This window comes from Pelodiscus sinensis, chromosome 4 (assembly GCF_049634645.1).
Source record: "Pelodiscus sinensis isolate JC-2024 chromosome 4, ASM4963464v1, whole genome shotgun sequence".
Classification (NCBI taxonomy): Eukaryota; Metazoa; Chordata; order Testudines; family Trionychidae; genus Pelodiscus; species Pelodiscus sinensis.
Genome location: NC_134714.1, coordinates 127,858,700 through 127,884,296, shown reverse-complemented (window position 1 = coordinate 127,884,296; position 25,597 = coordinate 127,858,700). Strand labels below are relative to the sequence as shown.

Below are 25,597 nucleotides of genomic sequence, written 5' to 3'. Positions count from 1 at the left end.
TGATCCTGGCAATTACAGACCGGTAAGTCTAACTTCAGTACCGGGCAAATTAGTCGAAACAATAGTAAAGAATAAAATTGTGAAGCATGTAGAAGAACATAATTTATTGGACAAAAGTCAACATGGTTTCTGTAAAGGGAAATCCTGTCGTACTAGTCTGTTAGAGTTCTTTGAAGGGGTTAACAAACATGCGGACAAGGGGGATCCAGTAGATATAGTATACTTGGATTTTCAGAAAGCCTTTGACAAGGTCCCTCACCAAAGGCTCTTGTGTAAATTACATGGCCATGGGATAAGAGGGAAGGTCCTTTCTTGGATTGCGAACTGGTTAAAAGACAGGAAACAAAGGGTAGGAATAATGGTAAATTTTCAGATTGGAGAGGGGTAACTAGTGGTGTCCCCCAAGGGTCAGTCCTGGGACCAATCCTTTTCAACTTATTCATAAATGATCTGGAGAAAGGGGTAAGCAGTGAGGTAGTAAAGTTTGCAGATGATACAAAACTGTTTAGGATAGTCAGGACAGAAGCAGACTGTGAGGGACTCCAAGAAGATCTCACCAAAATGAGTGACTGGGCAACAAAATGGCAAATGAAATTTAATGTGGATAAGTGTAAAGTAATGCACATCGGGAAAAATAACCCCAACTATACGTACAGTATGATGGGGGCTAATTTGGCTACGACAAATCAGGAAAGAAATCTTGGAGTTATCGTGGACAATTCTCTGAAAACTTCCACACAGTGTGCAGCGGCGGTCAAAAAGGCAAATAGGATGCTAGGAATTATTAAGAAAGGGATAGAAAATAAGACCCAGAATATTTTACTGCCCCTGTATAAAACTACGGTACGCCCACATCTTGAATACTGTGTACAGATGTGGTCTCCTCACCTCAAAAAAGATATTTTGGCCTTGGAAAGGGTTCAGAAAAGGGCAACTAAAATGATTAGGGGTTTGGAACGGGTCCCATACGAGGAGAGGTTAAAGCGACTGGGACTTTTCAGTTTAGAAAAGAGGAGACTGAGGGGGGATAGGATAGAGGTCTATAAAATCATGAGTGGTGTGGAGAGGGCCGATAAAGAAAAGTTATTTATTAGTTCTCTAAATAGAAGAACTAGAGGACACCAAATGAAATTAATGGGTAGCAGGTTTAAAACTAATAAAAGAAAGTTCTTCTTCACACAGCGTGTAGTCAACCTGTGGAACTCCTTGCCAGAGGAGGCTGTGAAGGCTAGGACTATAATAGAGTTTAAAGAGAAGCTAGATAATTTCATGGAGGTTAGGTCCATAAAAGGCTATTAGCCAGGGGATAAAATGGTGTCCTTGGCCTCTGTTTGTCAGAGGCTGGAGAGGGATGGCAGGAGACAAATCGCTTGATCATTGTCTTCGGTCCACCCTCTCTGGGGCACCTGGTGCTGGCCACTGTCGGTAAACAGGCTACTGGGGTAGATGGACCTTTGGTCTGACCCAGTACGGCCGTTCTTATGTTCTTATGTTTTATTATTATTCGGTATATCAGTTTGTAGTTGCGAACTGCCTGGATGCTAAATGTGCTCAGGCTGCGTGAGTGTGTCTACCAGCCAGACAGTTCCAACTACTTGAGCGGGGGTTGGGAGGGGCAAAATGGAATCCCCGGGGCTGGACTCACTTGTGCTTTGCTCCCCCCCACTGCCCCTCCAGCCAGCCCCACTTCCCCCAACCCCCTCCTGGCTGGCCGGTTCTCCCCCACTTCCCCTCCCGATCCCCCCCAGCCAGCCCCTCTACCCCCGTCCAGCCCTCCTTCCAGTGGCCAGTTCTCCTCATCCAGCCCTGCTTCCCCGTCTAGCCCTGCTACCCTGAACCTTGCACCCCCCGGCCAGCCCTGCTTCTGCCGGCCCCCTGATCTTCCCCAGCCAGACCCACTGCTCCCCCCGACCCTCTCACAGCCAGTTGGTTCTCCCCCCAATCTCCCCCAGCCATCCCCGCTGCCCCAGTCCAGCCCTGCTTCCGGCAGCCGGTTCTCCCCTTCTCCTCCTCCCCATCTCCCCCTGCCAAAACCCCTACCCCCAACCCTGCCCACCCACCAGCCAACCCTGCATCCGCTGGATGGTCCCCCCCCCCATCTTCCTGGCCAGCCCCGCTGCCCCGCTGCCCCCAGTCAGGTGAGTTGAATGCGGAGAACATTGGTTTGAGACCCGCATTGGAAGAACAGAGCAAAAATGCAGCAATCGTGGGGATAAATACAGTGAAGCCTCCCAACAGTTTGTGGGCAAGAAAGTCCAGAAGGAAGACAAAGAGCTTCTAGAGGTTGAACTTCTCTGGTCCAGCACCCTCGGGACCTCACTGGTGCCAAAGCAAAGAATTTGCTGCATCATTGAAAGTCAATATTGTCTAGCAGCATTACCAACACATCCACTGCTTGCTGGACTCTTAGAAGACATTTGGGATAAATTAGAGCCAAATAACAGCACAGAGCACTGAAAGCCAGGACTGGTGACTGGAAACAAATTTTATGGGACTCTGGGAAACATGGTCATACCCATACTAAGTGGACATCTGGCTATCTAAAATCATGCCGGACCACAAATGTTGCTGGACCAGAGAGTGCTGGAGTATAGAGGTTCAGCCTGTAGTACAACAGCACACAGTTCAGGGTTGGTAAGATAATGGAAGGGGAACAGACACAGATGTACTGATTGTAGGTAAAGAAACAGCATTTTGGTTGGAAGTAAATAATACATTTTATTGACAGGGAAGGAGACTGAAATAATAAAAGTGATCAAACACGGGTGAATCCAATTATTGGATCATAATCAACAGAGTTCCAGCTTCCCACATATAAATACCTTCCTTGTCAATACTTCTCACTTCCGTTCTAATGGAACCCCTTCTAGGGGAAAGGGAAAAGTGTAACCTCTAGTGTCTAGTTGATCCTTATGCTTTCTGCTGGCATGGCCACTGAATCCAATTAAGTGTCAGATGTGATGATGGTTGGACGAAAGCCTTTTTAAAAAATTATCTTCGCCCTTATCTTTATCCATTCCTCCTCTTGTTAGAGAGACTCAGTTCTGTGTTCCACACCCACCTCATCTCCTGATTTCTGGCTAGGAACAAACATTCGTGTATAGTCCCTTATTATTTTTGATGTGCTATCCCAAGCAAGAATAAAGGCACCATCATACTCCACCCATTCCAATTATTCATTTACTGCACTATCTGAGCACCTCCTGCAATGTATTCATTTTCAGATCAGTGCTATAAGGTACACACGTGCTGATATTCCCACTTCACAGATGAGTAAATAAAGATCCACAAAGACTGGAAGAAAAGTAGGAAACTTGTGGGAAATGAAATTGGATCTCAAGACACCCAGGCTACTCTTTTAAACCCTGTGCGCTCAGGACGTTGTGAAAACAAATCACAGATGGAGTCCCTCCCCAAGTGGGTTTAAAGTCTAGGAATTAGATTAGACATCACCACTAGGGTGTGGGGTAAGGGAAGTAGGGACAAAACAACAGTAGAGCTATGTGTCTTGATAGAGTGGATCAGTGGTCAGTCTCCAGCCAAGCCGGAACTTCCTTTTCATTTATCCTTCATGGCACAAATCCTCTCTCTCTAGCCATGGCTGTTCCCCCATGTGATCGCACAAGGTGGGAGTGCAGAATTCGGGGAGGCCAAGCTTATGGTGGGATTGCATATCCTTTCATGAAGCTCAGATACAGGATAGGAGGAACCCAGGCAGCTATGAGAGGGGTAGGAGTAGTGGACCCAATGACAGAAGGGGTTGGGTGAGGGCTGGGAAAGCTACTGCGGATGACAATTCTAAACCCCACCACCACCATTGCTAGGGAACATCTGTTGGTGACATCTCATCACCTCGGTTATGTATTATGCCCCAGAATTTGAGCATAATCATCCATTAAAGACCCATTAACAGTAACTGAGGAAACATTTTCCACCCCATCGCTCTCCTCAGGGCGTCCCTCACCTCCTTGTTCCTCAGGCTGTAGATTAGGGGGTTCAGCATGGGGATAACCACTGTATAGAACACGGAGGCCACCTGGTCTTGATCATGGGAGTAGCTGGAGCTGGGTCGTAAATATATAAAGATCATCGTGCCGTAGAACAAAACAACAGCCATCAGGTGGGAGGTGCAGGTAGAGAAGACCTTGCGCCTGCTCTCAGCAGAGCGGATCCTCAGGATGGTGGTGAGAATGCACGTGTAAGAGCTCAGGATTATCAGCAGGGTGCCCACCATGTTTAGCCCCGCACAAATGAAAATGACACTCTCATTGATATGGGTGTCGGAGCAAGAGAGCTTGAGGAGAGGGAGGCTTTCGCAGAAGAAATGATCAATGACGTTGGAGCGGCAGAAGGACAAAGTGCTTGTGAATACGGTGTGTACCATGGAATTCAAGAAACCCACCGTGTACGCACCCGCTGCCATCTTGAGACAGAATTTCTCAGTCATAACGGCTGTGTAGAGCAGGGGATTACAGATAGCCACATAGCGGTCGTAAGCCATTAATGCAAAGAGGATACACTCCGTAGTGGCCATAGCAATAAACACATACATTTGCACAAAGCATCCAGCGAAGGAAATGGCTTTTCTTGCTGACAGGAAATTCTCCAGAGCTTTGGGAGTGACAGACGAGGAATAGCAGAAGTCGGTGAAGGACAAGTTACTGAGGAAGAAGTACATTGGGGTGTGGAGTTGAGGATCCACTTTGACTAACACGATCATCCCAAGATTCCCCACCGCCGTGATTACATAAATCACCAAGAACACAATGAAAAGGGGGACTTGCAGCATTGGAAGGTTCATAAATCCTGAAAGCATGAACTCAGACACCGCCGTGTGATTCTGAAGAGACATTATCTCTGCATTTGCGTGGGAATAAAGTAGGCAGTGAGAAATAAAATCCTGCCGTTTCTGAGATTAACCCACAATGGATCTTCGTGGAAGTCCTAACCTAGATGCCAGAGATTACCAAACCTTCCACTTACCCATACTCCAGATAAGGCTGTATAACCAAAAGGAATTTGCTAGTTGTTCCAGAGAAGGGTAATAGTCACTTGACAGGCAGGTGAGCCTTCTCCTCCACTCTACAGAAATAAATATAAATAAAGCTGATAACAGAGCCTAGAATTTATGTAACAATGACTGCCAGATATAATTTTCAAAGCACTAAATTAGAAGCAGAACCAATACAGTGGGCCAAAAAACTCAAAAACCCTCTGCTGTCCTTATTTGTGCCCACATCTCAGTCTGCTATCGGGGTGGAAAAGAGACTTTTCTTGTTTGTTTAGCACAACATTTATAAGCCAATACTTTTAGCCAAGAAGGTCTGAGATGGTGGTAATTGCATTTACCTTTTTACATTATCATTTCAGGAGCTTGTTTTGGAGAAAAAAAAATCTTGTTCATCACTAGTGCTGGAAGAAATGGAATGTTCAGTACTACAGCAAAAGTACTTTTTATCCAAACACTGACATTCATTTCAGGACCAAACAGGAAGAATTCATCAGTGACTGGTTGTTTACTACAGGTTAAACAGCTATAGTCCAGCATTCTCTGATCCGACAACATCTGTGGTCTGGCATGATTTTAGATACCCACTTATGGTGGGGCGTGGCCAATTTTCTCATAGTCCCATAAAGTGTTTACAGCCACCAGTCCTGGTTCTCAGTGTTCGGGAGTGTCATTTAGCTCTAATTTATGCTTACATGTCTCCTAAGAGTCCAGCAAGCTGTGGAAGTGTTGGTAATGCTGCTAGAGAATATTGACTTCCCGTGGTCCAGCAAATTCTCTGGTTCAGCACCGGTCAGGTCCCCAGGATGCCAGACTAGAGAGATTCAAGCTGTACATGAAACAGAAATGATAACTAGTCACCATGTGAATTTTGGATACCAGACACTAACCATAGAAAAGATTAAATGTGGCAAAAAAGATTGTTCATGGTAATTTGACCACACAAGGGCTATGACTAGACTACACCTCTCTATCTACAGAGAGCTGTAGATTAGGCATGTCAAAATTGCTAATGAAGCAGGGATTTAAATATCCCACACTTCATTAGCATAAACCTAGCCTCTGCTTTTTTTCTAAATGGAAAGTTCTTGCGCAAGAGCGCGACTACACTCCCATGTGCTTTTGCACAAAGAGATGTGGACACTCTCTTGAGTAAAAAGCCCTCTCTTCTGATGATCTACTGTTAACTTTCTTGCACAAGAATGGGCTTATAGTGTGGACGTTCTGCAAGTTTTTGCGCAAGAATGGCCGTTCTTACCTAAGAAGCCTGCAGTGTAGATATACCCCAGTTTATTGTGGGAGATGAAAATAAAATTTTAAAAGCCAGGCAACAGGAGCAACTTTCAGGTGTCTGCATCCGTGCTGATGTCTGAAGCTACTCTAGGCTAAATATTCTGAGAATTATTCAGCAACGGTGTGATCCAAAGCGTAGAGAGATAAATGAGTCTCCGATATTTGAAATGGTAATACAGCTGTTGGGGAACATTTTAACTTGCTCAGGCACTCACTAATGGATCTAAAGGTTACAAAGCAATTTCAAAAACCGGAGAGAGAAGCTGCAGAACTTGCCTTCATTTGCAAATTTAACACTTTTAATCAAGGTTTGAACAAAGACCTGAACTGGATAGGCCACTACATTCAATGTCCTAATGACATCAAAAGCTAAGTACCAGGCACTTACAGCCCACTCTATGAGCCTTATTTAGCACGGACACTCTAATAGACAGGATCTTTTCCTTCTCTTTCCCACCCTATTCCCCCTTTTTCTGCTATTTATTTGTATCTCTGGATTCCATGCTCCATTCATCTGAAGAAGTGGGTTGTGCTCATGAAAGCTCATGGTATTACCTAAATGTTTTGTTAGACTTTAAGGAGATGCTAGACTATTCATTGTTTTTTAAAAGTTTTTCCAGTTACAGACTTAACTCGGCTACCCCTCTGAAGCTAAAAAACCACCTCTGTCTAATTAATGATCTGAGGAAACCTCTTGTTTAAACTTTGAAATTGCTTAATTTTTTTATTGACATATTATTATTGCACTAGAACAAATAAAAAAGGGAGAAAGTATGGAGTAGGTGAGCTCTTCTGGGGTTCTTCAGAAACACTTTTTGGACACATTGTAGGATCGCCAAAGACAGCTGCAAGACTGGCCAACCAGATAGCTGTCAGTGTTCCTCTCAAAGGCGATGCCAGACTTTGGTAATTATTGATGTTGGGGATGTTTAGTAACCTGTGGCAAACACGTGTAAGTGCATGAGCTTGAAGTGAAATCATCCTTGTAGTTTACTTGCTTTGCCAGTCATCTATTCATCGGATGGCCATGTCCTCATTGATTTATTCCCTGCCACCAGTTCACCAACAGTAATGTTGTAAAGAGATTTAGAGTTTTAGAATCACAGTATCAATATGAACTTGAGTTTCCTACTTTTCAGGGGAGCTCCTTAAGCACTGGATTATGAGATATACTGATGTCTGGCTTTCTCAGTCTCTGATCTTGAAGCAGTTCTGCATTGTACAACTGATTAAATAAACATTAGTGTAGAATCTTGGCTTTGGGTTTTCTATATTCCAAATGATACTCTAACCACCATGTTCTATTTTCTCTCTGCCTCTCTCTCTCTCACCCAATGATGATTCATGTATTCTATGAAAAGAGGAAAAGCTTAGAATTGAACTACTGCCTAAGACATAACACTATCATCCAGGATATAGGGCCCCTCATGCAAAACAGACAAACCAAGCGTAGGTTTTTGCTTCGTATCAAAGTGAGGAACTGAACCAAGGTCTCCAGCATTCTAGGAGAATCACCACAGTGAAGGTGAAAAAGAAGGTACTGCCTTCACCATCTCTTTTTCCATTTTGTCCATGGCTCCTAAATCCGGAATGGAATAAAATAGCTAGCACCATAACTCTCTCTCAAATTCACAAATAGTTTCAGGTCAACTAAATTACATTTTCTGGTGAATAAACTATTAGCCTGAAGAAATTCTCCACAACTCTAATATTTTGTACAAGACAGTACCTGACCCAGAGAGTTATTTCTATCTGTTTCATAGCAAAATTAATGTGGTACAGCATTGTAACAGCTACAGAGTGCAAGCTCTGTCTGAGATAATAGGTCTGTTCTTACCAGTTTGGCCAAGGAGAAGGTCAGTTGGAAGAGATGATACCTTCTGAGATCCCTCGTTTTGTGTGTCACTTACAGTGATGTGGACCTTGCCTTCTGGGTTTGGGTTCTCAGAGTTTATGGTTATTGGGTCTTTTTCCAACTCCAGGCTCACCCAGTCTTCTTGTGGAAACAAAGGAACTATTTCTATGTTAGTGGCTTTAAATTATTCAGAAGCTCATGTTCACCTCAGATGGGATTTACTGACCTTTGGGATCCAGTCCTTGAGGATTATCAAGGCTCAACAGTTAGGATATTGTCTGGTTTCGCAATGGGGCCATCAATATTGCCCAGAGATTTAGTTCTGAACACCTGTGATCTCAGATATTCCACAGTAAATAGGCTAATGAGGGGCCACACAAGAATGGCATGATCCAAAGACTATTAGGGTACGTCTACACTGTGCAGCTATTTTGGGATACCAGAAGTATCCCAAAATAGCTACCTCACATCTTAACAAGCTGCCCGTTATTTGGAAATATTTTTCGAAATAACAGGCGTGCTATTTCAGCATCCCTGTAACCCTCTTTCTATGAGGGTTAAGGGATGTTGTGAAATAGCGCATTCTTTCGAAATTTGGTGCTGTGTAGACATGCCAAATTTCAAAATAAGCTATGCAATTTGCGTAGTGCAATTCGCGTATCTTATTTCGAGTTTAGGGTGCAATGTAGATGCACCCTTATGTCTTTCCACTGAATTTACTGGAATTTGGATCAGGCCATAACATGAATAAACATGTTTTCCTGGCAATGCGAGATTGAAAAGTTTTGATTTATTTCATTGGGCTGGAGGCAGTAGCATCGAGAAGCAGTGGCAGATGGTAGTGTCCTTGTTTTGGTGGTGAATTAGACATTGTGTCTTCCCACGGTTTGCTGTTTGGGGGCCCAGGTAAAATGTGATGATGGTGCCAGTCCATTTATCAAGGGCTCATGTTCTCAATATAGTGACTTGTCATAGGGCGCAACATAAGAATGGCCAGACAGTAGGATACCCAAGGTCCATCTAGCCCGGTATCCTGCCTGCCAAGTGGCTAGCACAGCTGCTTCAGTGGAAGATGTAAATGTATATGACCAGATACCTGGATGGGCCACACTGGAAATGCCATGCTCAGGGCAGACTGCATGGCATAGGGCAGACAGTCCCCCAAATGGTGCTTTATTATATAATTAAATTCATTAAGCTAGTAAAAAAAACATCTTCTATAATACCACGATGGTTAACAAGAAGCCAAACAGTCTCCTTTAGGCAATCCAGCCCTTGGCTTCCAGCTAGACAGACAAGTCTAATATAATGAGAAGCTACTGAAAACCTGATTCACTGTATGGAGGTTCACCAGTCCCAAAGGGCCAGATGCCTACTCCACAAGTCCACACAAGTCCCAGATCTTACACATTAATCCTGCTGATGCCAATCTTTTAGTATCTAAAACTAAATGTTTAATAATTAAAGGGCGGGGGTAAGAGTTGCAAGAGGTTAAAGTTTAAATATATATCCATGCAAGTGTGTGTAAAGTCCTTTGCTTGGATTCATAGCAGAGACAGAAGCTGCAGGTTTGTAAAAGTCTTTCTGAAGTCAACATAAAGAGCTATAGTCCAATAGGTAGTCCAGATGTAGAATCTGTTCAAGGCCTTCTGCGCATTTTCCAGTGTATTCCAAATAATTATGAAACTCTCTGTCCTATGACTTATACTTCCCCCGTTCAAAGTTTAAGCAGGCTGAAGAGGGCAGGCTCTGGCCCTGGGCTTCTCTTTTATAGCTCTCCTAGCAGGCCGACATGCCTCCGCACAGAAATTGTCACAGCAGGTGCTTCCCTTGAGAAAGAATAGTCCATGCAAATCTTTACTTTGAAGCTAATCTTGTATTTCCTGTGTATTCACAGATAAACTGGCAACATTCATTCCCCTAAGGTTTTTAGCTGGTACTTCATGGTCTGCTGAGGACCATGTATATAACATTAATTAGTTTCCTGCAATACCTTATGTCTTTGTTCTTGAGGTTCACTGGACACAGTTGCACACATCATTAAGGTGATTAAGACATGAAAGGGAATTAGCATCTACAAGCAAGTTTGGTTAAATTTTCAAACTTCTATCAGGATACAGGCAAACACAGACCAATGAACTTAGCATCTACTCTTTGATTCTCATCAATACAAATTAATGAATTGTGGATTTGTGGCCTAATTAACATTTCTTTTATAGCTGCATATAAGTGGATCATCTTGATTACTATTATCATAGAATCATAGAATACTAGAACTGGAAAAGACCCCGAGAGGTCATCAAGACCCGTTCCCTGCACTCATGGCAGGATCTAACGCCATCTAGATCATCTCTGACAGATGTCTGCCTAACCTACTCTTAAATATCTCTAATGATGGAGATACCACGCTTTCCCTAGGCAATTTATTCCAGGGCTTAGCCACCCTGACAGGAAGTTTTTCCTAATGTTCAACCTAACCCTCCCTTGCTGCAATTTAATCCCATTGCTTTTTATCATCAGATATTAAGGAGAATTTTTTTTTCTCTCTTTTAGGTACTTGAAAGCTGTTATCACGTCCCCTCTCGACCTTCTTTTTTCCAAACTAAACAAACCCAATTCTTTCAATCTTCCCTGATAGCTCATGTTTTCTAGTCCTTTAATCATTTTTTGTTGCTCTTCTCTGGACCTTCTCCAATTTCCCCACGTTTCCCGGAGTGTGATGCCCAAAACTGGACACAATACTCCAGTTGAGGCTTAATCAAGTGCAGAGTAGAGCGGAAGAATGACTTCTCATGTCTTACTCACAACACTCCTGTTAATACATCCAGGAATCATATTTGCTTTTTTTGCAGCAGTGTCATACTGTTGACTCATATTTTGCATGTGGTCCACTATAACCCCTAGATCCCTTTCTGCAGGACTCCTTCCTAGACCATCGCTTCCCATTTTGTACGTGTGATTATAATACCTCCTGCTAAGTTGTTATGGGTCCGACACAGATGGCCTAGTCTGCTAGAGTCACAATGTAAAAATCATACAAGAGACAGATGTGGCTTAGCTTCTCTCTCAGATTAAGTCTCGTGATTTTGAGTACTTAAAGATCATGGGTGGTGGGTGAACCTAGGGCTGGGGGAGGCAACCCCTAAACCCCACCTCTTCCACTGCCATCACTGTTACTGATTCACATCCATCAGCCTCATGTTACCAGCAGGGCGGTTGACAGACTTAGGCTGGGCCCCTGAGACAGGTGAGGAGGACCCGCTTCAGGATCTCAGACGGGGCGGGGCCTTGCCTGGAAGGGGTGGGGCTGTGGCTAGCCTTTCCTTCGCCAGCTCTTCAGCACTGCCTGGAGTATGCTCATCCAGAGGCTCTGGAGCATGGCCTGTGAGGCTCCGGGGGTGATTTAATGGGCCCAGGGCTTCAGCCCCTGTCACTGTCACAGCATCAGTGATGTCCGGAGCCCTGGGGCAGTTGTCCCCATGCCCCACCCCCTATTGGCAGGTCTGAGTATCACAATAACTACTGGTGCAAGTACACATGTAAACAGGACTGGCTGACGTTTGCCATACTGACTGCATGGCCCATGATTTCTCAAGCTCTTTCTAGAGATGGAAGAGCCATAGGTGAAGGAGCCAGTTGGCTGGGGGGGCTCGGCTGCAGGAGGAAGCAGGATGTGCACCCAGATAGGCTTCTAGAGCTTTCCCGCAGGTGGCCGCCCTAAGCAGGAGTCAGGCAGGCAAATGAAAGGGGCCAGCAGGGGGCGCTCTCCCCTCACCATCCATGCCTGCCTGAGCTCCGAGACCCCCCCCCTCAGGTGCCATTTTAGGGAGGGCAGGGCATTCCCCCCCCAGATTCATACCAGGACCCAGTTTCCTGTTCGCCTTCCCATCAGGGGGTGAGGAGAAAGTGCATAGTTGGCTACATTCCTCAATCCAGCTGGGGAGGGCAGGGGATTTGAGTAACAAGAAGGAGAAAAGCAAGCAGAGTCCTGGTATGAATTTTGGGGGGTTTCAGCCCCCTGCCCTCCCTACACAACAGGTCCCTGCCCTGAGCCTTCTTGTTTCAGCAGACCCTGAAGTTACTAGTAAAGAAGAGCACAGGCTCTGGTTGGTGGTGAAGGCTGCGTTTATTCCTGAGAAGGCCAGATCCTGATATTCTAGCTGCTTGGTTGTGGGCAAAGTAAAACCAGAGGGAAAATATTAAAAAGTCACCCCCCCCCCCGCCCCAACACTTGGTTTTGTCTACATTTTTCAGCCAAAAGGTTTATTTTTAAAAGATAATGTCAATAATGAACCATCTGGGCAAGAAATTGAAATGTGGAGATGCATAACGGTGCCATCATGCCCCATGGGCACTGTAACTCGCGCTCTGGTCTGAAAAAATAGGACAATGACTGGGATGATTTAGTTGGGGTTGGTCCTGCTTTGGGCAGGGGGCTGTCTTACATGACCCCCTGAGGTCTCGTCCAGCCCTAGTATTCTGTGATTCTAGGACAGTGTTCCTCAACCAGTGGTATGCATACCCTTAGGGGTACTCGAGAGAAGTCTGGGGGTTTCGTCAACACAACTGAAATTTGGACAAAACTGAAGTTTTAAGTTTTACAGCGCTTTATTATTTTTGTACTTTTTACACCCCAAAATTTCATCACTTGCCTGTCTACAATTAAGTTGTTTAAACAAATGTGTGGCAATGGTAGAAAAAAATTGTGTGTGTCTGAAAACTGTAGGTACTGGGGGTACTTCTCTTTTTTTTAAAAAAAGGGGTACTTTATTAAAAAAAAAAAAAAGGTTGAGAAACATGTTCTAGGACATTTCTAAAGCCATTTGGCAAACTTGACCTCAACTGGCAAATACCTCTGAGTGACCAAAAACTGCCTCTTTTTTTGTCAGATGAACCACGGGACTGAACATTCACTCGGCAGCTTTATTTTCAGCATTATACCAGCAGCTTTGCCAATAAGCCCCTCCCCCTGAAATGCTGAGAGTTCTTCTAGGAGTCAGTGGGAAGGTCAGCATTCGGAGCGGATTCAGTCCTCAGCCTCTGGCAGGACTTTATCCTGTGAGACAGGGAAAGGCCAGTGTCTTCATTTTTATTGACGGGGAACTGAAACTAAGTCACTTGCCCAAGGTCATATGGGAAATCTGTGGCACCACAGGGGACTATGAGGAGGTTTTCTGACTCCTAAGCTAGTGCCCTACCCACTGGCCTGTGCTTCCTCTTATTGCTCATACACCTCAAGTAATGGGTGATTTTCCTTGGTGGCCACAGAAGCCTCTAGAAAGTAGGCAGAGGCCACCAACACGTTGATTACCCATGGGCTACTCAAGACTCAGAAGACCATGACGGACAGCAAAAATATGCCGAGGGAACAGGAGTGAAGAGTCGCTGCTTCTGGATGCTGCTGCTTCATGTCGGATGGAATAAACAGACACGTTTTAAAATCCCTCAGTCGCAAGTAGAACAGCCCCCTCTTACGGAGCAAGTCCCGGTCAGAAGAGTTACACTGGAGCAGCTCAAACCCCAAGCGATTTCAGTGCCGTCTCTGTGCAATGAATTCGATCCAGCAGGGAAATCAGCAAACCATTGTTTGTCCTCTGCGCCACCTTCCTCTGGGATTAAACCACTGTGAGGTCAATGCTTAAATGGGGCTCCTGACCGAGTTGGTTTCTACAATACAGGATTAGCTCTTTTGCTTCCTTCAGAAACATGGGCCAGGCTGGGGCTTGGAGGTGAGCTATTATCCAGCTACACTGAGCATTTGCTCTCATAAAACAGACCCTATGGATCCAAATTTCAGTCTAGACAGGGCTTGGTCCTGCAGTGAGGGTAGGGGACTGGACTTGATCTCTCGAGGTCCCTTCCAGTTCTAGTGTTCTAGAGGAGGATGTGCCCAGAACTTCTACTTAGTATCCTTCCTCCCAGGCCAGCCTGGTAAAAACTGCATGAGCATCTCAGGCATCCCACAGCCTTTACAAGGTGGCTTCACATTGATTTGCTCCAGGAATTCATTTGCGGAGCCAGGTGCAATGGAACAGTCATGCATCCTGGGCTGCGATGCAGTGTCCACGCTATGTTCTGCCACTAACATGAGGGGAAGCCAAGCTCTGAAGCTCACCCTGACTGCCCCTCCGTGTGCATTTCCATGATGTGCCTGTCTCCAAACAAAGCAAATTCAAGGCAAGTCTGAGTTCCACAAGACCATCCAGCAAAATCCTTGGGAAGAGACACAGTAAGTGTCTATGGCAGCTCTTGAGAGGTTGTGTTGTTCCAAAAACGCTATTGGTTCCCTCTCAGCAAATGGTTTAAAGTAAGCAGTGGAGGCGACACACAGCTGAGAGAACATTGGCTCTGCACCTTTTCTCAGGATAAAGGTGGGTAAGGATCACCACATTTTGTTTTCTTCAGTGAGCAGCCATTTTCCTTTTCTTGCTCTCCCATGTCTGGTTGTGGGGCATTGTACTTTTTCTTCCTGCTATACCTTTATCCCTTCTCTTGTGACTGTTCTGTAACTGTTCTGTCTTCGTCATTTTCAATTTGAAAATTTGGTGGCCATGCCCAGTAGGCAGATCGCTCTTTAAGGATGTGTCTACACAGCACTCGTAGGTCAAAATAAGCTACACAAATTTGTGTTATGCGGATTACGTAGCTTATTTCGAGTGTATTTCAAGGCAGCTTATTTTGGAATTTGGCACTGCACCAAACTTCAGAATAACTCGCTATTCTGAAATGCCCCTTAACCCTTCTGCAATGAGGTTTACCGGGACATTGGAATACGCCTCCTGCTATTTCAAAATCCCTCAGCAACTTGGGCAAGGCTGGGGCTTGGAGGTGAGCTAGTATCCAGCTACGCTCAGTATCCGCTCTCATAATTCAGACCTTGTGGATCCATAACTCAGTCTAGATGGTGCTTGGTCCTGCGTTGAGAGCAGGGGACTGGACCTCAAAGACTATTTTGAAATAACAGGCTTCTTCAACAGATGCAGAATAGCTATTTCAGGATAGTTCCAGTGTCACGCAGTGTAGACGTGCCCTAAGAGACCCATTGGGGGTAGATAGGTGTGAGTTGCGTCTTGGTCATTGTTGCTAGGCAGAATTAGCTCTCCACACCTAGAAGGTTCTGGAATAGGGTATGGTAGTTCTGGGCTACTCCAATAGGTCCCATGAAGGCAAGTGGTGACCACAGCTGCTTTGCTAAAGGCCACGTGCCCAGGGTGAGCTGGACAAGCTAGGAGCAGAAAGCAGGCCGTTTTCCCGGACTCTGATGCATTTTGCCGCAAGCTTATTTTTAACCTATCCACTTCACTGAGTGGGGGGTTAATCAGTTAGCTCAGTGATTCTCAGCCAGTGATACCATTACCCTTAGGGGTATTCGAGAGGAGTCTCGTGGGGGGACTTCAACACAACTGAACTTTGGAGAAAACCGAATATTTGTTTTAGGTCAGTGTTTCCCAAACTATGGGCCACGGCCAATACCGGGCCTCAGCGTGGCTGCCGGGGTACTCCGGGCTTCTGGAGCGCCCATGCAGTGCCAGGTCCCCCTAGTCCTGAACTGAGCTGGGCGGAGGATGCAGCCGGATGTTCCGGGCTCCCGGCGCAGAGGCGTAGTGAGAGGGGAGCAATGGTGGACGCATAACACCTTTGCTATGCCTCTTACGCTAGGGGGTGCCAGGCTGGGTTGCTGGGGGCAGGGAAGGGAGGAGGTGTGGGGTGCTGGGCTCATGTGGGCTGCAGGAGGAGGGAGGTGCCGGGAACCCGGCGCAAGACTCAAGCGGTGGGAGGGGCAGGAAATCAGAGCTGGGCTCAGCAGTTCTGCAGGGTTTGGGGAGAGGTGCAAGGAAATGGGGCTCAGCTGTGCTGTGGGGGAGGCGTGCAGGGAACCAGTGTGGGGCTCAACTGGGCTGAGGCAGTTGGGGGAAGGCATAGGGAACAGAAGGGCAGCTCAGCTGGACTGTGAGGGGCTGCAGGGAACTGGTGCTGCACGCCCTTTGATTGTGGGGGATGGTTTTGGGGGAGGTGCAGAGAACCAGTGGAGGTGGGCAGCTCAGTTGGGTTGCAGGGGAGGGAGGTGCAAAGAAGCCTAGTGGGGAGGGAGGGAACCAGGAGCCCTGAAATGACCTCCCCTGGTCCAAAAAATCCCTCCTCTGGGACCAGTCAGGTTTGGGAAACCCTGGTCTAGCCGGCTTTCTATCAATTTTACAGTCCATGTATCCAATCCATATTCCCTTAACTTGCTGGCAAGAATATTGTGGGTGACCACATCAAAAGCTTTACTAAAGCTGGCACTGGGGGACGTTGGGAGGACCAGAAACAACTTATTTGCATATTCATTATTTGCTTAATGAATATGCAAATATGAAAATGAATGTTACCAGTCCTCTAAAAGCTTGTGAATGGATTTACCGGTCCTAGTGTCAAAAAGTTTGGGAACCCCTGTTTCAAGTTTTACAGCGCTTTATTGTTTTTGTACTTTTTAAACCCAAAAATTTGATCGCCCGCTCAGCGACAATTAACTTGTTTAAACAACTGTGTTGCAATGGTAGAAAACAATTTTGTGTATCTGAAAACTGTAGGTACTGGGGGTACTAATAACTTTTTTTTTAAAGGAGTACTTCCTTAAAAAAAATTGAGAAACACTGAGTTAGCTAACAGTGATTTCAGCAGAGGAAGAATCTGTGTGGATTCCAAGTGAAGGTTCCTACAGGCAGGTAGAAGGAAGAGGTTGCTTTTGACTCAGCAGGCTGTAAAGATTTGGAAACGAAAGTGAACTCCACCTCAGCTTTTGGGAACTCTGAGTTTCTCCTCACTGTGTTTCCATGGGGACTTGCCCGTTTAGAGTTCATTTGTTTCCTTTACATAGAAATGTAAAGATAATGTATGTGGTTTATCAAATTGCCATGTATTTGCAAAATTAAATGATCACTTGTTATGCCTCATTATGAGAATCTTTTTATAAAGTTGTTAATCCAAATCATTCCTTTGGGTACTTGCATGTGGGGAGATAGATCCTGTGCAGTTCTTGCTGCAAAACCTTAAAAATTGAATTTAGGGACTCCAGTTTCTTTTATATAATATTAAGGCAGGTTGGGAGATGCTGGATAAGGACAATTTAGCAAATTCTAGCTCACCCGAGGGTGAGAACAGAAACACAATGTTTTCAAAACAGTTTGAGATGTAGAGGCTACAAACATGATTGACATTCCAGGTGCTATTGTGGTCCAGAAAGCTCCTGTTTTATTCTTAAGATCTATGTTTTATGTATGTTGTTTCTGTAGATTGCACGGAAAGGATCTAACGGACGTGCCTCTCAACTGGCGATGACACTTTTCTTTGCCAACCATCGAGTTATCTGCTGTGCAAATGGCAACGTTGCCTTCACCGACGCCTACCACTGTGTAAGGACTTCCAGGAGATGGGACAGGGCCTTCCTTGCAAACACTACAGAATCCATTGTGAAGATCAGATTTGTTCTTCTACCTCAGCACTGAATAGAATGGCTGGTGACAACTACACGTCAGCGTCAGAATTCATCCTCCTGGCATTCACTGACGCGCCAGAGCTGCTGGTTCCCATTTTTATATTCTTCCTCGCGATCTATAGTGTCACCGTGGTGGGGAATCTCGGGATGATCACGTTAATCAGCCTTGACCCCCAGCTCCACACCCCCATGTACTTTTTCCTCAGCAACTTGGCTTTTGTGGATTTCTGCTGCTCCTCTACGATCGCTCCCAAAGCCATGGAGACCTTCCTTGCGGAGAGGAAAGCCATTTCCTTTGCTGGATGCTTAGTGCAGTTGTATGTCTTTATAGCTGCGGTCTCTGCTGAGTGCATGCTCTTGGCGATAATGGCCTATGACCGTTATGTGGCCATCTGCAATCCTCTACTCTATGTGACTCTCATGTCCCAGAAATTCTGTCGCAAGATGGCAGCCGGGGCTTACGCACTAGCTTGCTTAAACTCCCTGATGCACACCACCTTAATAAGTCGTTTATTTTTCTGCCACTCCAACGTCATTGACCACTTTTTCTGTGATAGTCCCCCACTCTTCAAGCTCTCCTGCTCTGACACACTCCTCAATGAAACGCTCATTTTCATTACTGCCGGAGTGAATGGATTAGGCTCCACCCTGATCATTCTCATCTCTTACATATACATACTCTCTGCCATCCTGAGGCTCCCCTCCAGCCAGAGCAGATACAAAGCCTTCTCTACTTGCACCTCCCACCTGATGGCCGTCACTATTTTCTATGCGACCGGCCTATTTATCTATTTACAGCCCAGTTCCAACTTCACAGACAATCAGAACAAAGTGATTTCTGCATGTTACACTCTAGTCATCCCCATGCTGAACCCACTGATCTATAGCTTGAGGAACAAGGAAGTGAAGGCCGCTCTCAGAAGAGTGATGAGCAGAAAATTATCTTCTCAATAACTCACTCTGTTAATTTGATGGGGCATGAAGTAAAGGTTCAAGAAAGATTCCAACAGCAAATTGTGCAGTCTTGACTGTCAACTGAATGAGCCTCTTCAGCCAGCGACGTGATACCTGTGTAAGGAAACTTTATCAGTCCCCTCAAACGAGACTGAGAGAGCCTCTCAATTACCAGGGTGGTGAGGATTAAGAGCCTGTTCTGTGAAAGGATTTGAGATTTCAAAATTGGGCTTCATTCTGAAGGGGAGCAAAAGCTGAAAATCTTGACATTTTCCATAAGTTCAGATTTTCTGACAATTTGTGGTTGAATCAACTGTTTGTTTTTCAGTTACAATTTTTTTCATTTTGTATTGTGTTATAATGTAGGTATAAACAAACACGTGTGTATTTAAAACTCATTGTAATTTTACAATGTAAAAATGAAACAATTATATGTTAAGAAAGATGGAAATTCAAGGTTCCGACACTGTTTGAAGTATTTTTTTCTGTTTTCTCCTAAAATAAAATTCTGGGAAAATCCACCTCATTTTGCAACGTGTTTGGACTTCCACAAAAAACTCATATTCCAATGTACTATGAGTCCTTCAAGGTTTCTTCAACCATTTAATGTATGAGTCCTCACAACAACCTATAGAGATAAGCAAATATTCTCTCCATAGCACACACCCTTTGTGGGGTGTGGACTAGCTACTTCAGGTTGGAACACCCAGAACCACCACTCTCTGCTCTGGCAGTATCCGGGGTCCAGCAGGACTGTGAATGTTCCTCGACCAGAGAGTCCAGGGAGCCTATTAGCAGAAGGGCTAGGAGCACAGGCCAGAGCCAGGACTGGAGACAGAGCCAGAACCAGAGCATCTAGCAACCTGCAGCAGCGCAGGGCCGGGGCTGTGGCCCAAGCCCCTGGCAGCCCAACCAGGGCTAAGAGCTGGCAGCAGCATAGCAGCATCCCAGCCAGAGTGACGATGGGGGTGGGAGGTGGGGACAACTGGGATGGTAGCAGAGCAGGGAGCACTTAGGGGCAGTGGGGTGAGGAGCCAATGGCAGGGGACCTGCCTTGGTCCGGCAAATTCCCATGTTCAGGACAGGTCAGGTCCCAAGGTTGCCGGACCACGCAGGTCCAAACTGTTCAAGATGCTGTCTCATATAGTGCCTAAAGATGTTATCTCTGCAGCCCAGCCTGAGGTGACACGTCCAGTCAGTATAGGCAAAGCTGAAATCCCACATTATTATTGTGTTTTCTCTTTCTGTAGCCTAATCACCCCGAGCATTTCACAGTCACTGTCGCCATCCTGGTCAGGTGATCAGTCGTCTATTCCTTCTGCCATATTCTTATTCAAGCCTGGAATTTCTATCCATACAGAGTCTCTGAATACATTCGTGTTTCGTTTTAGATTTGTACTAAATGTGACTTTTCCCCCTTCACATACAGTGCCATGCCTCTGCCACCTCAACCTGCTCTTTCATTCCTACATAATTTGCATCCTTGTATTTCTGTGTCCCATTGATCATCATCAGTCCAGCAAGTTTCTGTGATGCCAACTATATCAATAGGCTCATTGAATACTAGACACTCAAATTCATCCGTTTTCATATTTAGATTTCCAGCATTTCTATATAACCACTTATAAAATTTGTCACTATTTGCCACCATGTGATGTAATTGAACGGGACTTTTTTCATCTGATTATTTCTATTCAGTTCCTAAATGTATTATGTCAGCATTTATCCTCTCCTCTTTCCCAGGATATATAGTATTCCTCTGAATAAATCCTCCACAATGGAAATCTCATGTATCCCTCTGCACCTCTTTACTGTTACCCAGCCTTTAGTTTGAACACTAACTTAGGAGCTCTGTTGTTGTACATCCCGGCAATCTAGTGCCATTTGTGGGGGAGATGGGAAAAGGGGGAAGTTGCTTTGCTTAGGGTGGGATTGGTAGGATTATTAGAGTGGAGAATATGGAGTACATAGGGGAGAAGACAAACTGGAAGGAAGAGGGGGGAAGGTATATTGAGAGAGCATGAGTGTTTAGAGCTCTGGTCATGGTGATGGGGCAGTAAGTGGCCAAGAGAAGGAAACTGATGGGGAGGAATCCATGGAAGATCTCTTGACAATATTGGGTTCGTATTCCCCTCCCTTCACTGATCCACTATTGAGGGCAAAATAATTCCCCTGTGGACTATTTTGGGATGGTCCAATTATTAATATTGAATTTCTCTCAGCATTGTCAACTATCAACATGTTATCACAAGTCTCAGTGGGGTAGCCGTATTAGTCTGTACATTTAATAAGACAAAGAGTAGTCCTGTAGCACCATAGAGACTATTCAAAATGTATATAGAGTATCATGAGCATTCATGGGCAAAACTATTGTGAGGTTCCCCATCTTTTTCCCCACTCTCATCTGAAGAAGTGGATTTTGCCTGTGAATGCTCATGATACTAAATATAGAATCATAGAACAGCAGAACTGGAAGGGACCTCAAGAGGTCATCAATTCCAATCCCCTACCCTCACGGCAGGACCAAGCACCATCTAGACCATCCCTGATAGCTGTAATCCAATCTGCTCTCAAATATCTCCAGAGATTCTACAATATCCCCACGTAATTTTTTTCCAGTGTGTAGCCACCCTGACAATTAGGAAGTATTTCCTGATGTCCCACCTAAATCTCCTTTGCTGCAGTTTAAGCCCATTGCTTCTTGTCCTATTATCAGAGGCCAAGGAGAAAAAATTTTCTCCCTCCTCCTTGTAACACTCTTGTAGGTACTTGAAAACCACTATCATGTCCCGTGTCAGTCTCCTCATTCCTAAACTAAACAACCCCAATTCCTTCAGCCTTCCCTCATAGCTCATGTTTTCTAGACCTTTAATCATTCTTGTTGCTCTTCTCTGGACCTTCTCCAATTTCTCCACATCTTTCTTCAAATGTGGTGCCCAGAGCTGGACACAATACTCCAACTGAGGCCTAATCAGTGTGGAGTAGAGCGGAAGAATGACTTGCTCACAACACTCCTCTTAATGCATCCCACAATCCCACATCCCTGAGCAGTTCAGAGTCAGAAGAAAAAAATCTACTTCTTCATAAAACTTTCATTTATTGCTGTTTGATTTATTCTTGACAAGTTTTCACATCCTATGTTAAATTCAGGTGTTCAAACTCTTATTGCAAATTAAACTGCATTTTCATGAACAAAATAACAATAAGATAAGAATTCTTCAAGGGTGTATCTAGACTACAGGGTTTTTTTTAAAAAAAGTGGCTTTTTTTAAAAAAAACTCCCCTTCGTCTAGACTGCCTCCACATTCTTTTGAAAGTAAATAGAAAGAATACAGCAGTTTTTTTGATCACAGAAAACCTTGTTTTACGAGAAAGAATGCCTTTTTTGAAAGTGCTCTTTTGAAATAAGGAGCTATGTAATGCAAACTGTGCTTTTTCAAAAGAGAGCATCCAGACTGCCTGAACGCTCTCTTTTGAAAAAGCAGCTTGATTTTTTAAAGTACTGGTTATAGTCTAGATGCTCTTTTTCGAAAAAGTACCTTTCGGAAAAGCCTCTTTCGAAAGAGGCTTGCAGTCTAGACGTGGTCCAATATTTATTCTTTGATCAAGCCACATTACATCCAACTAAGTGAGTACATTGTTACAGGGACTTGTTTATTTTATCCAGAATGTGTTTCTCTAGTATATAAATCTGAACATTTTTACAGAGCCCACCATCCGGGCAATGCAAGTTCAACTCTTCCATGTGCGTTATGGAGAATGTAAGTCTCATTGGAGTCAGATGGGCAGAAATCTGATTAAAAATTATCATAGAAAATAAGATTTAAATAAATTGCAAAGTTACAATCAATTATTATTTTTAAATTAAATATCTTCCAATAATGGTGTTAATTGGGGTCTGAAAATCTATGTTGTGGCGCCTTTGTGTGACAAAACGATTGCGACTGTTAGTAGTATGCAAATGTGAGCCATACATTTAACATGGATCTGTGGCTGAAATCAGTCTCACTGAAGAGAAAGGATACTGATGAGCTGAGTGAAGCATGCGCAAGAGGAATGTCTAATCAAACAGACATAAGTAACAAAAAGTGAGAAAATAGTTTGCTGACTACCAGAATTGCATCTAGAATTGGCTTTGATGGGGGTCTGCGAATGGTTTGGAGGGTGATTGGGGGCCCGTGCTAGTGAAAAGGTTGGGAACCACTGCTCTAGAACATGAACTGGGAGAGATGGGCATCTTAAAATGGCATGCATGAAAGGCAGCATGCTTGGCAGACCTCAGACTAAGCTAGCCAATGGGAGAAGCCGATAAGAGGGATGTGTCCAAAGACCCGCCCCTTGCAAGTCAGTGGCAAAGGCATCCTTGAGCTATGTCCTGAGATGCCCTCATCTGTGGCCTACCCACTGTGTCCAGCCTACCTCCCTCGCAGGTGAGACTGTAGAAACTGCAAAAGGCAGTGATCCAAAGGACAGACATGGCATGGGCAGACACACTTTGAGGTGCCCCAGTCTATGTTCCATTGAAGAACCACAGCCCTGAGAACAGAGACCGGCTCTATAAAGGAGAGTCAATGGACACTCGGGTGTAAGGCACTTTGGTGAGACCCAGCAGGCCTGTATCTGAGCAATTCACAGGCTTTCATGTATTTACCCTCACAACACCCATGTGGGACAGGGAAGAGCCACAGTCTTCATTTTTAAAGATGGGAAACTGAAGCTAAGTGACTTGCCCAAGATCACATGGGAAATCTGTGGCACAGGATGGGTCTGTATGCAGGTTTCCTGGCTCCTACGCTAGTGCCCTGCCCACTGGCCTGTGCTTCCTCTTATTGCCCATACAGCTCAAATAATGCATGATTTTCCTAAGTGGCCACAGTAGCCTCTAGAAAATAGGCAGAGGCCATTGACACGTTGATTACATAGGGGCAACCCAAGAATCAGAAGCCCATGACAGATGGCACAAATATGCCGAGGAAATAGGAGCGAAGAGTCGCTGCTTCTGGATGCTCCTGCTTCGAGTTGGATGGAATAAAGAGACAAGTTTTAAATCCCTCAGTTGCAAGCAGAACAGCCCCCTCTTACGGAGCGAGTCCCAGTCAGAAGAGTTACACCAAAGCTGCTCAAACCCCAAGGCTGTGTCTACACTGGCAAGTAATTCCGGAAAATCAGCCGCTTTTCCGGAAAAACTTGCCAGCTGTCTACACTGGCCGCTTGAATTTCCGGAAAAGCACTGACGATCTCATGTAAAATCATCAGTGCTTTTGCGGAAAAACTATGCTGCTCCCATTCGGACAAAAGTCTTTTTCTGGAAAACTGTTCCAGAAAAGGGCCAGTGTAGACAGCACAGTAGTGTTTTCCGCAAAAAAGCTCCGATCGCAAAAATGACGATCGGGGCTTTTTTGCAGAAAAGCGCGTCTAGATTGGCCACGGACGCTTTTCCACAAAAAGTGTTTTTCCGGAAAAGCATCCTGCAAATCTAGACACGCTTCTCTGAAAATGCTTTTAACGGAAAACTTTTCCGTTAAAAGCATTTTCGGAAAATCATGCCAGTGTAGATGTAGCCCAAGCGATTTCAGTGCCGTCTCTGTGCAATGAATTCAATCCAGCAGGGAAATCAGCCAACCATTGTTTGCTCCCTGAACCACCTTCCTCTGGGATTAAACCATGGTGAGGTGAACGCTCAAATGGGGCTCCTGACCGAATTGGTTTCTGCAATACAAGATTAGCTCTTTTGCTTCCCTCACAACATGGGCCAGTCTGGGGCTTGGAGGTGGGCTAGTATCCAGCTACGCTGAGCATCTGCTCTCATAATACAGACCCTATGGATCCATATCTCAGTATGGACGGTGCTTGGTCCTGCCGCAAGGGCAGGGGACTGGACTGGATGACCTCTCGAGGTCCCTTCCAGTTCTAGTGTTCTGTGACTCTATGCTTCGTACAGAAGGGTGTTTCAGAAGATGATGTGTCCAGAACTACTACTAAGTGCCCTTCCTCCCGAGTCAGCCTGGTAAGAACCCCGCGAGTATGTCAAGCAGCCTTTTCAACACGGCTTCCCATTGATAAGCTCCAGGAATTTATTTGGGGAACCAGATGCTATGGAAGAGACATGCACCTTGTGCGGTGATGCAGCCACCACACTATGTTATGCCGCTAACACGAGGGGAAGCCAAGCTTTGAAGCTCACCCTGACTGCCCCTCCGTGTGCATTTCCATGATGTGCCTGTCTCCAAACAAAGCAAATTCGAGGTAAGTCTGAGTTCCACAAGACCATCCAGCAAAATCCTCGGGAAGAGTCACAGTAAGCGTCTAGGGCAGCTGTTGAGAGGTTGTGTTGTTCCAAAACACTATTGGCCCCCTCTCAGCAAATGGTTTAAAGTAAGCAGTGGAGCCGACATTCAGCTGAGAGAACATTGTCTCTGCACCTTTTCTCAGGATAAAGGTGGGTAAGGATCACCAAATTTTGTTTTCTTCAGAGAGCAGCCATTTTCTTTTTCTTGCTCTCCCATGTCTGGTTGTGGGGCATTGTACCTTTCTGTTCTTTTTTCTTCTGCTCTACCTTTATTCCTCCTCTACCCTCCCATTTTCTTTTGACTGTTCTGTCACTGTCCTTTCTTCAGTCATGCTCAATTTAAAAATTTGGTGGCCATGCCCAGTAGGGTGATCTCTCTTTAAGGGTGTGTCTACACAGCACCCTCGGCTTGAAATAAGCTACACAATTTGCACTATGCAAATCGCATCGCTTATTTTGAGTATATTTCAAAATAGCTTATTTTGAAATTGGTGCTCTCTACACAGTTCAAATTTTGAAATAACTCTCTATTCCAAAATGCCCCTTAACCTGCGGGGAAGGAGGGTTACCAGGACGTCAGAATAAGCTGCCTGTTATTTCAAAATCTCTTAGCAACTTGGGCTAGGCAGGGGCTTGGAGGTGAGCTAGTATAAAGCTATGCTGAGCATCTGCTCTCATAATTCAGACCCGGTGGATCCATAACTCAGTCTAGATGGTGCTTGG

General features: G+C 45.1%; 2 protein-coding genes across 2 annotated transcripts; one reads left to right on the top strand and one right to left on the bottom strand.

Moving 5' to 3' along the window:
• Positions 1-3,895: 3,895 nt before the first annotated feature.
• LOC102446911 (olfactory receptor 5F1-like) lies at positions 3,896-4,852 on the bottom strand. The gene has a single exon (XM_006116942.3). The coding sequence runs from the start codon at positions 4,850-4,852 to the stop codon at positions 3,896-3,898; it is 957 nt and encodes a 318-aa protein (XP_006117004.1).
• Positions 4,853-17,452: 12,600 nt separating this feature from the next.
• On the top strand, positions 17,453-18,585 carry LOC102446670 (olfactory receptor 5F1-like). Its single transcript, XM_006116941.3, has one exon. It carries the CDS (start codon positions 17,566-17,568, stop codon positions 18,583-18,585), a length of 1,020 nt encoding a protein of 339 aa, XP_006117003.2. The 5' UTR covers positions 17,453-17,565.
• Positions 18,586-25,597: the final 7,012 nt, after the last annotated feature.

Excerpts from the sequence above, each read along its gene's own strand:
- LOC102446670 (XM_006116941.3), top strand. The coding sequence starts at position 17,566 with ATGGGACAGGGCCTTCCTTGCAAACACTACAGAATCCATTGTGAAGAT.
- LOC102446911 (XM_006116942.3), bottom strand. The coding sequence starts at position 4,852 with ATGTCTCTTCAGAATCACACGGCGGTGTCTGAGTTCATGCTTTCAGGA.